Raw genomic sequence first — 14,954 nt, forward strand, 5'->3', positions numbered from 1 at the left:
AAGAGTGCACTTCTTTACGTGTAAATATTCAAATATGTAAGTAATGGCACGTATAACTTACATTGAATCGACATGCTAGCACCATCAGTAACAAACAATTTTGAAATTTTTAAAATGTGTAGATAATTGCCAATGTTTACATTTTGGCTAATTTGCTAATGGCAATTTAATTTCATGTAGTATGTTAAAACTTACATTAACTCCAAAAAAAAAAGTATATTTGTTATTAAATACTTTTAAATTTTATGTTTTTGATACAGATTACAGGTTACCAACTCTTTCATTAGTAAATAGTTGTTAACAATTTCGGAAACTTAACAACTGATTAGAGAACATTTTTTAATATTAATATTTAATACTTAGATGACTTAGGTAACGCTTCACATCCACACGGCATTGTTGCGTCGGCTCTGATTCTTAACGCTGCTGTAGAGCAGCCAACCGAATACAGCTCCCACCGCCTGAAAAGGGGAAAAGGTCATATAAATAGACCCATATTTGGGCGAATGATCTAACCAACCTCGCCGATGACAAGCAGCCAGCAGACGATTTTGAACACCAGCAATTTGTCGTCCAGGTACTTCACGAACTCGGCTTTGCAGCCGGGCTTGTAAACCCGACTTGGCGTGTCCAGGCACTTGTTCTCCTCGCAGCAGCTGGACGGAATGCCGTGATGCACGATCCAGTAGTCCTCGGAGCTGTTGACCCCGCAGCAGTGCAGCCAGCTCTCATAGTAGGCCAGGGCACCCGTCTGGTTGCGCTCCGACTCCCAGAGGCGATCGAAGCCCTCGTTGATGCTGCCCGAGATGCCGTCCTTGGTGCCATGCGAGGCCATGCTCAGAAACAGCAGTTGGGACAGGATCAACAGTACCACGGCGCCCACATACTGGTGTTGCAAAGGAGAAGGTTTCAACAGGTCAGTAAAAGTAAGCAACAATTTAATTTAAATAATTACAAAAGAGTTTGCTACCAAGCAGAGTAACAATAACTTATTCTTAAAATATTTTTAGGGCAATGGAATTACTGAAGTAAGTAAACTGATAATTTCTGCATAGCATATCATTTATATGCTAAATTATTACAAATTTTAGCTTTGCTGTTGATAAGCCTTGTTACACTCACGCACGAAACAGACACAATGAACAGCTGTTTGTTGTTTTGAATTGAAAAGCAAATCTTCCCGCCGTTGTTTAACGGCTATTTTTGTTTATTTTTATATTTTATCGAGTCAGTACCTAGTAAGCATCGGTAAAAGTTTTGTAGACTGATGCACTTTGACGCCCTTTTTCATCTCATCTCTAACTGCCTATTTAAAAAAAAAAATGCGTCTAGCTACAGACGCAATGACGAAATACTCAAAGTTAAGTTAAGCTATACTTTTTATACCCTTGCAGAGGGTATTATAATTTCAGTCAGAAGTTTGCAACGCAGTGAAGGAGACATTTCCGACCCTATAAGTATATATATTCTTGATCATCATAATCTTATCTGTTTTTTAATTTTTTTCTTAGTTCTTCGATATATAGTATTGGTTAATTATTTCAGAATTACGGTTTAAATTTTATCAAAATCAGACGACTATATCACATAGGTCCCATAGAAATAATAAAAATATATATCTAATAATTGACTGACTGAAATTATAATACCCTCTGCAAGGGTATAAAACGATTTTTTTCAGGGAATCTTGGTTACTTACGATCAGGAGCCTAACAGGAGCCTCGTGAATGGCGGCCAAGCAGCCGAAGATCGCTATGATCAGGATGACAACGCCCAGGCCAACGATCAGGCCACCGGCCACATTTTCACCAATGCTGACTGCATTCTCGGCGGCGGAGATCAAAAAGAAAATTCCGAATGCGATCAGCGCCAGTCCGAGCACCTGTGGAAATCACAACGAGTCAGGTTGGCATGAGTTATGACTGTGCGCACAGGTGTGAGGGTACTCACGGAAAACACGAAGTTGAGCAAGAGCAGCAGATGCTTCACTGTAGTGGCGGACAGACCCATGTTGACTGTGGATCGAGCGGAAGATGCGACTGGAGACTGACTGTCGAATTCAACGAGGGCGAGCAGAGTGCATCAGCGGCGTTACGTATATGGCAATGGCCAGCAGCCAGTTTCGGATACGTATCCGTCAGATACTGTACAGCGGTGCGGCAAATGTAGACCTTTCGACGTCTGACCGCCGTGTTTCAGCTGTGCGAATCAACTGGCACTGGGTTGAGATGGAAACCGAAACAGTGTGTTTTGTTTTGACTAAAACAACGATCGACTCACCACTCGCACATTCTATCTATAAATCTGTGAGTGAAAATCGAGAGCGGAGAATCGGATCGCCCACTGGTGCGAGCTTTTCTTGTTTATCTCCGGATCCCCACTCATTTCAATTTTCTGCTGGGCAAAGATGTCTCGTAAATGTTCAGTCAATAGCAACGGGTTTATTTATTTTCGTTTCGATTTATTTCTGGGCGTGGGCGCCAGTTTACAGTTTTATGAATGAATACTTGGTATCTGTAGCCTAACTTGACTAATCATCGTAAACTACAATCACAATTCGCCAGGGCCTTATGGCTAGGAAATTACTCACAACGAATAACGATAATACAGTTCGTGCAAAACACTTAAATCTTATTTTAATTATAGAAACGTATGCGGTCGCGATGATTGCGAATGCTGTCCACTAGGTAGCAGGTGGTCACCGAGCCGGCAAACTGTAATTAAAATATGTTGACATATTAATATAAATTTGTAAAAATAGGTAAATAAAGTCAATTGATCGATGAAATTGTTCAGCTAACAATAAGGCCATGAACTCAAGGGTCAGGGATGCGAAGTATTTACAAACAAAATGTTCATGCTAAAGCGGTTTCAATTTTTTTGGTCTTCAACATTACATTAACTTTGTGGATGAATACAAATATTTTACGTTGATTCAGTGTAATTTAAAAATTCTATAAAGGTTATGTTTTAAATAACTCACCTCAAAGAGTATAATGAACCAACTTAAGGAGTGGAAGTTCGCGGTCTTCCCGCTGACATACTCCTTGAACTTGTTCTCGCAACCAGCCATGAAGAGATTGAGGAGCTTGCTGCAGTCCTGATCCAGGCAGCAACTCGGCGGCGGCTCCTTCTCGAGATGCAGATAGTCCTCGGCACTGTTACGGCCACAGCAATGCAGCTATTGGCAATAAAGTATCATTGAGTTCAGTAGATTAGCAAATGTGTGGCCAGCCAACTTACCCACTCCTCGTATGTGTTCAGTGTGCTGTTGCCCTCGTGCTGCAAGTCCCACAGATCATCGAATCCCTGTCTCAAAGAATCCGGCAAGGATTCTCGGCTGGCGGCATAACTAATGCTGACCATCACAAACTGGATGATCAAGAGTAATACCAAAACAACTGCATACTGAAAATTAAATTGAAAGTGACATTAGAAAGGTTTCCGGACTTCACCTCAGTTAGTTTTACACTTTTGCTTAAAAAAGTTTAGATCTTAAAAAAGTTTTAGTCACATTTTAACATTACACGTAATAAGTTCTTATTTTCTTTAATGATGTTACTGAGCGGTATTTAACTGACGTCTTTGATTTAATTTAAAAGAAAAAATATAAAATGTAAGACAAAAGATATGGCAAAATACAAATCGCACAAATATAAACACATTCAGATTGATATGACACGGCTTAAATGCTCTATTTTAGTTTATCATGAAATTGAAGTTTGTTAAACTAGTTCAATATTTATATTTACACTTCTAGGCAAAAATAGTAACCCCCCGAGAACTCACACAGATCAACAGGGTTCTGGAATCCTTAACCACGGCCACCGAGCCAAAGACGCTGGCCACTATGACGACGGTGCCCAGCAGGATGCAGAGCACGGCGGCCAGATCCTCGCCGTGGTCCATGCCCATCACCGCCTGCTGGTCAGAGAGGCTGTCCAGCAGCCAGGCGCCATACCAGATGAGCAGACAGCCACCTAGCTAAACAAAGGCCGCACAAAATCACAATCCCTTTCAATGTCAGCCCATTGGGGTCTATTTTAGGCACTTACGGCACAAATGCCACTGATGGCACACAGTACGTATCTGAGCAGACGGGTGGTGCAGTGCATGACAGCTAGCGATCGCTTTTCCCAATTTTCACAATTTTCACAATATTCACAAATGTCTTTCCGCTGGGGGCGAGCACACCTTGAGCACTGCCATCAAACCATCGACTAAAGTCGCCTAATCTTCATTTGTTTGTCTGGGGCGATGGTCGACAGATCTGCCATTGGGCAACGATTAGCCCACAGACTCGTTGGCCGCTTCGGATTCTGTCGCCATCCGGTCCGATCCGTTGGCCAGATGCAGTGGCCAGAAAGCACAGAGTGAGGGTCGGTCCAGATAAATATTTTTTTGGGGAAATCAAAAGGCGAGCAGCGGCCACAGAGATGAAGAAAACAAATGAAAATAGGCGTGAGGCGTCCGCCCACGAGTTCTACAAATGTGAGTCAGCATGTGTCCACCCTCACCTTCTGGCCGCCCCTCCCCTTGCCTCATTATCATAGGAATGATGTCAACAGATCGCCTTCTACGAACAATTCTTTATTTTGGATTGGATTGGATTGGATTGGATTGGCTTCTCAAAATGCTGTTACAAAGACTGCTGCTTAGGTCGAGCTTAGTGTATATTAAATTACATTGTAAACGGAATACACTCCGTTTCAAAATTACAGTTTTCCAAACTGGCAAACAGAATACAATCAACGCACTGCCCTCGGACTACTTCGCTTAAGTAAATTTGTTTTGGAATCTCTGTTGAGTTTTCGATTTAAGTATTTGTATGGAGAGTTCTTTGGCCTTAAGTATGCGCATCTTACAGTTGAATTTCCAAAATGCAATGTTTTCAAAAACCGTAAATAAACCTATTTTTGATAGTACTTCGAGCGTCGCCAGCGATTCACAATGCTATTGGCCAGGACGTAGGCCAACAAAGCGCAAATGATCTGTGAAAAAACATGTTTCTTTATTGACAAACAAAAACTATTTATAATTTATTTTTTAGTACTAACCTCCACAGCAACCAGCACCAGAGAGACAATGTTGAATGTCGTGCAACGATCAGCGATAAAGACCAGAAACTTTTGCCTACAGCCCTCGAGATTCAGTTTGTCGCTTTCGCCGTTGTAGCAGCTATTGGGGGGCAGAAGGTAGTCCTTGGGTCCCACATTGCCGCAGCAGTCCAACTGTAATAAGCGAATTTACAAAAGGCGTTATCAAAGATCGTCTCTGCCATTTCTCTACACTCACCCAACGCTCAAGGCTGGCAATCTGGCTTTGGTTTCCGGGCTTGATGGGCACAGGCTGGTCGTTCCAGAGCTGGTCGAATGTTTTGTCAACGTTTATCAGCAGTGAGGCTTGGAATAACCACAGAAAGCCCACCACCAGCACTTCCAGAATTATCAAGATAACCACAATTACGACGAACTGAGCAGAAACAAAGAACAAATTTATATTTAGATGACACCATATCATGACAAAAATATTTGAGCCGCACATTAATAAAAAAAACCAATTAAATTGTTTTCGTAAAAAACAATATTAAAACGATTCAAGTTTTTGTCAAAAGACTACGTTTTATATTAATAAAATAAATTATTAAAATAAAATGAATCATTCCCGATGTTGAAAAAGAAACGGATTGGTCAACACACTCATTTTACACGTTCGATAAACAAATTAAATTAAATAAATTAATTAAATAAAATGAACCAGTCCCGGTATCAAAGAAAAGTTATAAGACAACACACTTATTCTACAAGTTCCTTTAGAATGACCAGCTGATCCCCGGAAACTCCTCTCAAAAAATACTTTACCATATCTAAATACCACTATATCTCTGAACTGGATCCTCGAAAATTAAAAAACCAAACAGAATGTGAAAAGAAATGTCAAATCTAGTAATTAATCGATAGAAAAATCAAAATAAAATTGTTCGACCAAGTAACGGTTGCCCAAAAAAAATATTGATTTGTGACCAAAATTTCGGACTTAATATTTATATAAAAAAAAAAAATATTTAAAAAGCTCGTGTTTAAATTTTAGACTTTAAAACACCATTTTGAGATAAACGGGCTTAAAATTTGTACTTTTACTTTTACAAACTCTAAAACGTCTTTTAAAATTTTCCTGTAACTTCAAAAATATTAATAAATAAAAAAAACAGATTTTTATAACTTCTTACTGTATGTAACCCCTTAATTGACGAAAAAGCTAAAAGATACCATATTTTAAAAATTTATTTGTGCAGCTCTGCATATAAATTGACCGTCTGTTCATATGACAGCTTTAGGAAATAGTTGTACAATATTTATTATATAATGTGAGAAACAGATTTCTATAGTCGTAAAATACAACGAAGATTTGACGATTATCCACTTTTATTTGAACCAAAATTATAAGGGTCTCTGCAAAAGTATTTAAGAAAGCTGCTCTAACTAATTCACTACAAAATTCAACTAAGAGGTTATTGTAAATGTTACTAAAATCAATTATGGTTTATTTTTACTTACCACCTTGGATGTGCTGCTACTCTCACGTGCAGCTCCCAGAGCTCCGAAAAGAGCAGTCAGAACGACGACCACGCCCACACCAATGATGACGAAGGCGGCCGTGTCGAAGTGCTCGAATTTGTAAATGATGTGTACTCCAAGGCCGATCGAAACCAGGCCGAACAGCTGTCGAACGGGAGAGGTGGGAAGCGGTTGATTGAAAAGTAAAATAAAAGTCTACTTTGCCCGAAAGGTGATAAAAGCTTAGCGCTTGAAGGTTCTACGTTGAGTCAATATGCAAATGCGGTCTCTCTCTCTCTCTGTAGAGATGTAAATGCTTGTGGGGTTCGCTTCGAAGATTAAATCACTTTTCCAGCAACTACAACTTCATTCTCGACTGGTGTTATCATACTAATATATTACGTATACGCAGAGTTGTCTCCTGAAGCTCGACGCTCGACGCTCGCCTCTCACTTTCCGCATGCATCGCCAGTTGCATTTTAAAATTACCACAATGACTCACTAGATCCACAAACACATCGTGATGTTTCACACTCTCCTGCCAAATGTGGACTCTCTGTAATTTGGCACTTGGCAGTTTGCCCAGAGAAGCGAAAAGAATACAAAAACTATTCTACTACCGAAAAAGTAAGTTTTCGAAATGCGTAGTAATTATAAGTCCACAGTGTTGATGTTTGCACACGGTAACCTGTTGCCGCCACCAATTTGTAAATTATTTTTATAATTGTCGGAGGGGCAAACAAGAAACCAGTCGGCAAATACGTTGGCTTTGACGTGCCTTGTTTGTTTGTCACTCGAGCTAACTGGGCCCGGCTTAGACAAAGCTTACGTTTCGGTCGGCACCGATTCGGCTAAAGCCTACGAGGTAATTATGAATGATTTCGCCGATTAATGACTGCAGTCAGGGCTGATTTCCAGTGTGATCCCCGGCCAAAAACGTTTTGGAATCCCTAAACTGGGTGTAACGCTGATGTTTGTTTAAATAAATATTTACTTAAGGTATAATTTAATGAGTTTGGTTGCCAAACAAGGCAGCGGAAAAATATTATTTACATTAATAGAGTTACAATCGACTCTGGCCCATCAATTAATGTTTATGAGACAATAGAGATAAACTGTAATCCGCCGGGCACGTATCACTCAGACATCTGGCATTGTTTTGTGGATAGTTGAGTGTGTGTATTCAACGCCATTTAATTGTTATTTATTATGCTTCGGCGCCCAAATCCCGCCAAGACCGATTTGGCGCTGACATATCTGTTAGGGCGCGTGGAAAACCGAAAACGCAAAGGCACATTCTTGAAAGCTCGGAAATCGAGAACCATCAAATTGTATTAGTTGAAATGGAAGCCAAGCATGCCACAATCTGAATTCGTTTAGGACCATCCAACCATAATTAGACTTTGTAATTGAGTGCCCGGTTTGTGACTTAATTTGAAGCAGAACCTTATGATCGCTGTTTCTACTGCGACCAACCCCACTCAACGCTCTGATATCTTAAGCGGTCTATTACGCCTGCCACGATTGCTAAATGTGCTAAGGAGACACTCAGGTGGTGTCCATAAAAACGATAAGGAAAGCCATGAGTTGGCAACAGGGTGGCACAAAAGGTTTATTAATTTGCTCTCATTTCCCCACGCAGACAGCAATTACGCGCAATTATCACCAGAGTAGCCAAGGTCCAACTTTAGTAGAACAGTGCGTCCAACTAATTTGCATATACATATGATAGGTTGATAAGGCGGACACTAGATGGTGTGGGCAGATCAAATGCCAATGCCATTGGTCCCCATAAATGTCCAAAGCCAGTCGCGGCACAGATTTATGTGGGTTTCTGTCGGCATGGGAGCACTCAAATCCCAGGCACAAAGGTTGAGCCCTACCCTAAAGCAGTATGAAGTAATTTCAGTCTGGGCTCCAGCATAATTGAAATCTCTCAGCGCGCAAATCAAGAGTTAACTCGCCTGGAACCAAACGCGGAAAATCGCTCATACGCCGTGTGGTGCTCGTTGGCATTTCCTCGGCCTTCGCACGCATTCCATTTAAATCAAATGCCAGAAAGATGCCCAAAACGTCTAGGAAATGACATCAACCGAGATATATATAAGCGTGCACAAACCTAACCAAAATCTGGTTCAAGTAAAACCAACTAAAATAACAGCACAAGTCAAATAAAAATGCTATATATTGTTGTTCAGGGTTAAGTGATGGCGTGGGTGACCAAGTTTCGACTTGGCAGCCTTAATAAAAAGCTCGGCAAGAAAATAAACAAAATAAAATAGATAAATATTATACAATTTCTTAAAAGATATTTTTAGGCTGGAACAAATTTGCTAAATAAAACTGCTAAACTTTTGACAGAACTGAATACCCGCCAAAGTACATTCTTCCATGAATATTAATTTATGCTGCGGCTCAAATTTTATTAGCTGCGTTTAAATTTGCATCAAAATGGAACGCCAAAAACAAAAGCCTTCGATAATAATTTAAGTGCTTGCGAACTACACCAAAATATATTCAACGAGCAACAAAATATTTATGTCTGGGGCCCTCCTAAGTTTGTTTTTTACGCCACTAAAAAATAAACAAAGTACTACATCAAAAGACCGATGGATCTTGAAATGAACTTGGGCGATGCTGGAGAACATTTCTTGGGCAAGAAATGGCATTTGGCCAACGGCGGGCAAAAGTCAAGTAATTTTCCTGCACTTAGCCTTGGCCAGAGCTTCAGCTTAATTCAAGTTATAGTGCTTTTTGGGGTCACCAAAGTGGCCCCCAGAAATCGCAAGCGAATCTTAATCTCTGCCTTTAGCTCTGCTGTCATTGGATTGTTGGATCCCTCTACTTACAGCATAGATAATATCCCAGAGCAGGGCAAACCCCTTTAAAACGTTTGTTGAACAGGCCATCTTCGGTTATCCAATGTATTAAATTAGAAACTAAATATTTGTGCGCCAGTCAGTTACTCGAATTATTTATAACACTTGGCAACTCGCGGCTTGTTGACAGTTGGATAATATTTATATTTATATTGATTCTAACGGTTGCTGAGGTTACCCAAAACCCGGTTCATGTTCACCGCTCGACTGTTAACTGAAAACTGTTCCAAACGTTCCGAGTTTGTTGATAGCGCGAAAAGCGTTTGGCGTTTAGCGTTTGGCGAAACGAACGGGGGAAAAACGAAACGAAAGCTTCGAAACCGAATGGAATCGAAACGCTTGGCCGCAAAAACGCGCAATGTTTTTTGGCTCAACTAAATATTTACGTATATATGTTCGTTAGCTTGTACATATAAACAGAAATAGATGACGAACTATTTGAACAGAATAAGAGAGAAGCGTTGGCATATGCTATTTATACCCGTTACTCGTAGAATAAGAGGGTATATCGTATTTGGGCAATTGTATGTTACAGGGAAAAGAAACATAAGGATCCCAACAAAAATTCTTGCATATATAAACCCAAAAGAATTAGTACAAATTTATATAATTTTTTCCCATTAGGGCAAATTTAAGCAATTGTCAAACAATGTAAAATAACAAATAAAAACATGGCTAAATTGTTTAATACCTAGGTATATATTTTCAAATGCCAGAATCACCCTGCTAGTTTCGAATTCTTCAGATTATAATTATTACAATTATAATTATGTATAGTCTTACATACATAGTAATGCTGTCCAGTCTTTTTTTCTTCCTAGAAAAGGTATACGGTGCTTGTGAAAACAAATTCAATTTGTTTCAATTTTGTTCATGTCTTAAATGTTATTGCAGAGTAATTCCCTGATTCCAAAGTCACTTTTTCTGATTTAGCAAGTATTTAACAACAAAACAAAATATTTTATTAGCTAAGCCTCAGTTTTTCTGAAGATACATTAAAATCCAAACCTAAGTATCGTAGAATTTCTTATGAAATGGTATATGCTACATCTTAACACTGTTGCTATCTCCGTTTTGATAAATACTTTTCAAACATATACTTTTCAATAATATATGTAGATTTTTAGAAATGTTGCCATATGGTGATATCTCTCTTGAATACAGCGCTTTTTATTAAGTTGTATTTATTTGATGTTGAATGTGTGTTTCATTTTCATTTTAACCTACAATTTTCAATATAGTTCAGTTCGATCGTTATTTAGCAATGCATTGAGAACCAAAAAACACCTATTGTGTAAGCAATCTTAGCTAAAGTACATAGAAGAGGGGCACGATTATCATATATATGCACAAGTGAACGATGAATGATTATGGATTGATATATGGCTAAACCTACCATTAATCGGATGTGTGCTAAGATTTTGGTAAATATTAAGTTTATGGTGCTAAAACCAAGGTTAAAATAAAATGGCTAACCAAATGCCACAAAAAATTATACAAAAATTAAATAAAAAAGTAACGCCAGCTTGAAAATTGTTTTTAAAACAAACATTTATTTGGTTCACCTCCTACTTTAGTACCATGAAAACCATTTAGTTTTTCTATTTAAGCCAAAATATATACGTTTTCAAATTTGGTTCGTTTCATTTATTTAGAAATATCTTTTAATAAATAATATTAAAACTATTTTACTTTTCTTAATAATATTCGTGAGTTCCCTCAGTGTTTCCACTGAAATCAACGTGTGAGTAATTTTATGAGTGCTACTATCATATACTGAATTTCAAAAACTTTAACACAAGTCTTTCCAGTTTTGAAAAACGCTCAACCAATTGAATAGTGTCTACAAATTTAACAATTTTACTGCCAATCTCTTGATGTATTCTTAATTGAGTATTTTGTGCTTTCTTTTTTTAGAAGTAAGAACGACGGGCATCGTTGCGAATGCCGTTGCACAGGCGGCAAGAGATGACACTGAGCAGTAGCTGTAAACATATAGAGTTGTTAACAACACAGCCTAATTTATGGAATTTATGGGGACCCACCTCGACTCCAATCAGCACGAGGGCCAGAATGTTGAAAATGTGGGTCAGTTGCAGCCAGTAGTTCTCGAACTCCACTCGGCAGCCGGTGTGGATCAGATTCTCGGGCTTGCTCTTGTCGTGGTTCCGGAAACAGGTGTCCGGCGGCAGGCGTTCGTTGACAACATAGTCCTGAGGACTGCCACGACCGCAGCACTGGAACTATGGGGAATATGAGTAGATAAGTACAACTGAAGTCTAACCCAAATCGTTTAGCGAACTCACCCAGTTCTGGTAGAGCGACATGGCGCCAGGGCTGTTCAGTTCCTCCTCCCATGTTGATTCCAGGGCATTGGCCAGGTTGGAGGCCACCGTCTTCTCTTGAGTGATTAGCAAGTAGACAGCGGCAAACTGAGCAATGATGACCAGGCAGAGCAAAACAATGAACTGCGAGAAGATACCAGTTAAAATGTCAATATGTTATCAATATAGGTAATTCCTCCAACTTACTGTTACTGTGCAGCACACATTCTCGCGCCAGGCGGACAAGTAACCCCAAAACACAACCGCCAGGGCCGCAACTCCCAGTCCCACGTAGGCGTAGGCCGTTAGCTGCCCGACTTGGTTCAGATCGTACGACACCACCACATAAATGCCGAAGGATATCAGCACCAAGGCCAGCAACTGTATGGGCAAATAGGAAATCGAAAATAAAAAAGGGATTAGATGTTCATACATGAATTATTTTATTTCATTAAAATGTAGAAAGGAAGTTTAATTAGACAAGACAAAGCTAAAACCTTTTTTTGAAAGTTACAGTAAGAGTTTCTTATAATAAGGTTTCGCTAAAAATCTTAATTGTATTAATGATAGTATAAAGCTTACCAGACCCCTCCAAAAGTATAACATCAAACAACAAAATAAGCTTGTAAGACTGCCAAGAACCAAGTGTTTTTTAGTAGCCTAACAGGATTGTTAAAATAAAGGACAATGCCTTTTGCTTCAACTCTTAAGCATTTCTGTGGTGTCTGCTTTTATGAGTTTGTTTTCCCCCCAATTAAATCATCCCAATTTCCACTGGCTTATAACAACAACCCGCTGAGGAATCTGTGGAATTGTGCGGGAACACTTGTGACCTAGAGTTCCAGTTTCAGTGTTTTTGACCTCGCACAAGGCGTTTTACCAGAGGACCTAATTGGGGGCGTCCCTTAGACTAGCCTGTCTGGCGACAGGGATAGACGCCAAGGAAATTGGCGGGATTGGGAATTGGGGAGTGGGACATTGGGACATTTGGGAGTGGGATGCCAGTCCACGGGAAGGTCACCCAAAACCAACACTTCCGGCAGGATTATGCACACAGACAAGGTCACTTGATTACTATTCATATTGGATGTCTGAGCGGAGAGCTTGTTTGCAAACGGGATTGTTTGTTGTCACTCGGTTTGAATAATTCAAAGTTTTCGTTTTCGCAAGGTATTATTTTAAAATGTGACGTAATATGTTCATCTAGCGATGATGTCGTTGTCGTTGATGTTTCGACTCAGATTGGTAAGTTGTGCGCAAACATTGGAGAATAATTACTTTCCCGTGCTGTAACTGTGATAGGAATTTTATGGAATTACATTTGATTCATCCAAAGTCATGACTAAGCTTTCCGCCGAGAAGCCGAGAGAATTGTACCAGGCAAGATATCGATTGGATTCAAAATTGATGAGCAAGCAGCTGATGGATAGCCGATCGTATTATGTATGCACTGACCTCTGGTGCCATCTGTTCCTTTTCACTGTTGTTTGCAATTAAATGGTATAAATAAACTAATAAACTATAATCGAGGAAACGGGTTTCGCCATTAGAGTGGCGTTTACTGGCGTTCCACACTCCTGCCAACTTAAAAGTACCACATGTGTAAGGTTCCCATGCTAAGACATGCCATGAGTATGTGTACAATTTGATAAGATGAATGCCGACTATTGTTAAGTTTTGTTTAGGATCGTTGCAAAAGCGAATCAAGTGGTCATTGCACTACATATGTATATTTTTGTTTACAGCACCTTAATTGACGTAATGACTGTAGTGGGCTATCTCGAAGGTGGGCGGTAGACTAGAGAAAGTAACTCACCGTGCAAAGTACGTCGAGGGCGTAGACAATCAGCTTCACACTTGATGTGGACGCCATGGCGGATTACAGACCTCGGATTCCTGGATCTGGATTTGGGATGCCTGAAATTCCTGGAGAGTCGCCTGAAAGGGAGAGCACACTGGCGCGAAACTTGTTTTTAACACTCTTCGCTCTCTCTCTATCTCTTTAAGAGACTCTGGGTGAGATCACTGGCTCTCTGGGGTATCAGCGATCTATTGAAATTGTCTGGAAGATCAGCGCTTTTAAGTCAATTTTCCCTCAATTGACAATGTGGGACGTGGAGACCGAGACCAGTGCCGGGAAATCAGCGAAAGCACTTTTCCGCAACGAGTTGAGTGACTCATTGGCGGCCCTATCTTTGGATCAGATGTGATTTCTCCGTTGTCTAAAAGTGAACTGAGCGGACGCCAAAGCTCTCAGTGGCGTCTGCCTGATAGCCGGCTGGGCTGCCTGTTGTTCTCAAAAGCTCTACAAAAAGCGTTAGCGCTCAAACAAGTGATAGAGCTGCCAGACTGGCAGAAGAGTGCGACCACTTTTACTTTCTCCATATTTTTGGCTTAAGTGTCCTCGCTGTCGCTGTCTTCTTTGAATTTTTGCCTTAACTGTGATGCTATGAAGGAAAAATTTAATTATTTTAAAAGTAAATTATTTTGTCGTCGAATACAGTTATATTGCGAAGTCCATGTAACGCATAATCACAGTTAAGGCAATTTTTAACCTGAGTTCAAACCTAAGCTAAAAAGGCTTTATTATTTAAACGCAAAACAGATTTTTTGAGATTTATCTATGAAACCTGTGAAACTCTGTGATAAAAGGCATTAGTAAGGGGTGCGTGAAACAAACGGGAAATACAAGTATATGCCAACACCATCTGGTCGAACTTACCAAAAATTCACGATAATACGTAAGAACAATGTAGAGGGTACTTAAACTGAAAGCTACAAAGAAATATGATTTATTGATTTATGTTATTTTCTGATAACAAAGTCTAAAGCAACACAAAAATTGAGTCTTACTTTTTATTTTTGTATATTTCTTAAAAGTGAAAATATAAGCTGTTGCAAGAATTCATTAAAAAATTTCAGTGGCTTGCAATTGACAAAATCCTTGAGAGATGAATGTTTGATTCTCCAGTGTATATGGCCTTCGCTTGATTCAAAAAATTTTTTAAATGAAATATTGATTTTTCTTCCGTGTTCATGACTATTTTATTAGGCATTTTAACACCTGAAAATCAAAATTTCATCTCTGGAAGATTATGTCGGTTTAATTTTGAAAGCCAGTGTTATTATAGAGTTTTGGAACGGCTTCATTGATAGTCGAATGGTAATGGAAATGATGTTTATGTTTTTAAACT

General features: G+C 39.5%; 4 protein-coding genes across 5 annotated transcripts; all 4 read right to left on the reverse strand.

Annotated features, from left to right (window-relative positions):
• Window positions 1–245: 245 nt before the first annotated feature.
• Window positions 246–2,245, reverse strand: LOC128255930 (leukocyte surface antigen CD53). The gene is made up of 4 exons (XM_052985852.1): window positions 1,951–2,245; window positions 1,700–1,882; window positions 521–886; window positions 246–461 (listed from the first exon to the last, which is right to left on the reverse strand). Exons 1-4 carry the CDS (start codon window positions 2,008–2,010, stop codon window positions 381–383), a joined length of 690 nt encoding a protein of 229 aa, XP_052841812.1. The 5' UTR covers window positions 2,011–2,245; the 3' UTR covers window positions 246–380.
• Window positions 2,246–2,421: 176 nt separating this feature from the next.
• LOC128255929 (protein late bloomer) lies at window positions 2,422–4,542 on the reverse strand. Of its 2 annotated transcripts, none has more exons than XM_052985850.1 (5): window positions 4,056–4,542; window positions 3,790–3,984; window positions 3,244–3,408; window positions 2,984–3,181; window positions 2,422–2,714 (listed from the first exon to the last, which is right to left on the reverse strand). In XM_052985850.1, the coding sequence occupies exons 1-5, from the start codon at window positions 4,113–4,115 to the stop codon at window positions 2,637–2,639; spliced, it is 696 nt and encodes a 231-aa protein (XP_052841810.1). In that variant the 5' UTR covers window positions 4,116–4,542; the 3' UTR covers window positions 2,422–2,636. The 2 variants fall into 2 exon arrangements, with proteins under 2 accessions (XP_052841810.1, XP_052841811.1); XM_052985851.1 differs by having other exon boundaries at window positions 3,790–3,980; window positions 4,056–4,537.
• A 68-nt stretch (window positions 4,543–4,610) lies between these two features.
• On the reverse strand, window positions 4,611–9,663 carry LOC128255938 (protein late bloomer). The gene is made up of 5 exons (XM_052985861.1): window positions 9,407–9,663; window positions 6,558–6,722; window positions 5,296–5,472; window positions 5,058–5,231; window positions 4,611–4,991 (listed from the first exon to the last, which is right to left on the reverse strand). The coding sequence occupies exons 1-5, from the start codon at window positions 9,464–9,466 to the stop codon at window positions 4,911–4,913; spliced, it is 657 nt and encodes a 218-aa protein (XP_052841821.1). The 5' UTR covers window positions 9,467–9,663; the 3' UTR covers window positions 4,611–4,910.
• Window positions 9,664–11,060: 1,397 nt separating this feature from the next.
• On the reverse strand, window positions 11,061–13,977 carry LOC128255936 (23 kDa integral membrane protein). The gene is made up of 6 exons (XM_052985859.1): window positions 13,954–13,977; window positions 13,577–13,698; window positions 11,968–12,141; window positions 11,743–11,904; window positions 11,482–11,679; window positions 11,061–11,421 (listed from the first exon to the last, which is right to left on the reverse strand). Exons 2-6 carry the CDS (start codon window positions 13,631–13,633, stop codon window positions 11,350–11,352), a joined length of 663 nt encoding a protein of 220 aa, XP_052841819.1. The 5' UTR covers window positions 13,634–13,698; window positions 13,954–13,977; the 3' UTR covers window positions 11,061–11,349.
• Between the last annotated feature and the right edge of the window lie 977 nt (window positions 13,978–14,954).

Source organism: Drosophila gunungcola, assembly GCF_025200985.1.
Source record: "Drosophila gunungcola strain Sukarami chromosome 2R unlocalized genomic scaffold, Dgunungcola_SK_2 000012F, whole genome shotgun sequence".
NCBI classification, from domain to species: domain Eukaryota; kingdom Metazoa; phylum Arthropoda; class Insecta; order Diptera; family Drosophilidae; genus Drosophila; species Drosophila gunungcola.

Coding starts and splice junctions, on each gene's coding strand:
- LOC128255938 (XM_052985861.1), bottom strand. CDS start 9,466: ATGGCCTGTTCAACAAACGTTTTAAAGGGGTTTGCCCTGCTCTGGGAT. Junction 5,473..6,557: donor GTAGCAGCACATCCAAGGTG/GTAAGTAAAAAT, acceptor GTTTCTGCTCAG/TTCGTCGTAATTGTGGTTAT. Junction 5,232..5,295: donor TTGCCAGCCTTGAGCGTTGG/GTGAGTGTAGAG, acceptor CGCTTATTACAG/TTGGACTGCTGCGGCAATGT.
- LOC128255936 (XM_052985859.1), bottom strand. CDS start 13,633: ATGGCGTCCACATCAAGTGTGAAGCTGATTGTCTACGCCCTCGACGTA. Junction 11,905..11,967: donor ATGTGTGCTGCACAGTAACA/GTAAGTTGGAGG, acceptor ATCTTCTCGCAG/TTCATTGTTTTGCTCTGCCT. Junction 11,680..11,742: donor TGTCGCTCTACCAGAACTGG/GTGAGTTCGCTA, acceptor TATTCCCCATAG/TTCCAGTGCTGCGGTCGTGG.
- LOC128255929 (XM_052985850.1), bottom strand. CDS start 4,115: ATGCACTGCACCACCCGTCTGCTCAGATACGTACTGTGTGCCATCAGT. Junction 3,985..4,055: donor CCATCAGTGGCATTTGTGCC/GTAAGTGCCTAA, acceptor GCCTTTGTTTAG/CTAGGTGGCTGTCTGCTCAT. Junction 3,182..3,243: donor TGAACACATACGAGGAGTGG/GTAAGTTGGCTG, acceptor TATTGCCAATAG/CTGCATTGCTGTGGCCGTAA.
- LOC128255930 (XM_052985852.1), bottom strand. CDS start 2,010: ATGGGTCTGTCCGCCACTACAGTGAAGCATCTGCTGCTCTTGCTCAAC. Junction 1,883..1,950: donor TGCTCAACTTCGTGTTTTCC/GTGAGTACCCTC, acceptor TGATTTCCACAG/GTGCTCGGACTGGCGCTGAT. Junction 462..520: donor GGCTGCTTGTCATCGGCGAG/GTTGGTTAGATC, acceptor TCCCCTTTTCAG/GCGGTGGGAGCTGTATTCGG.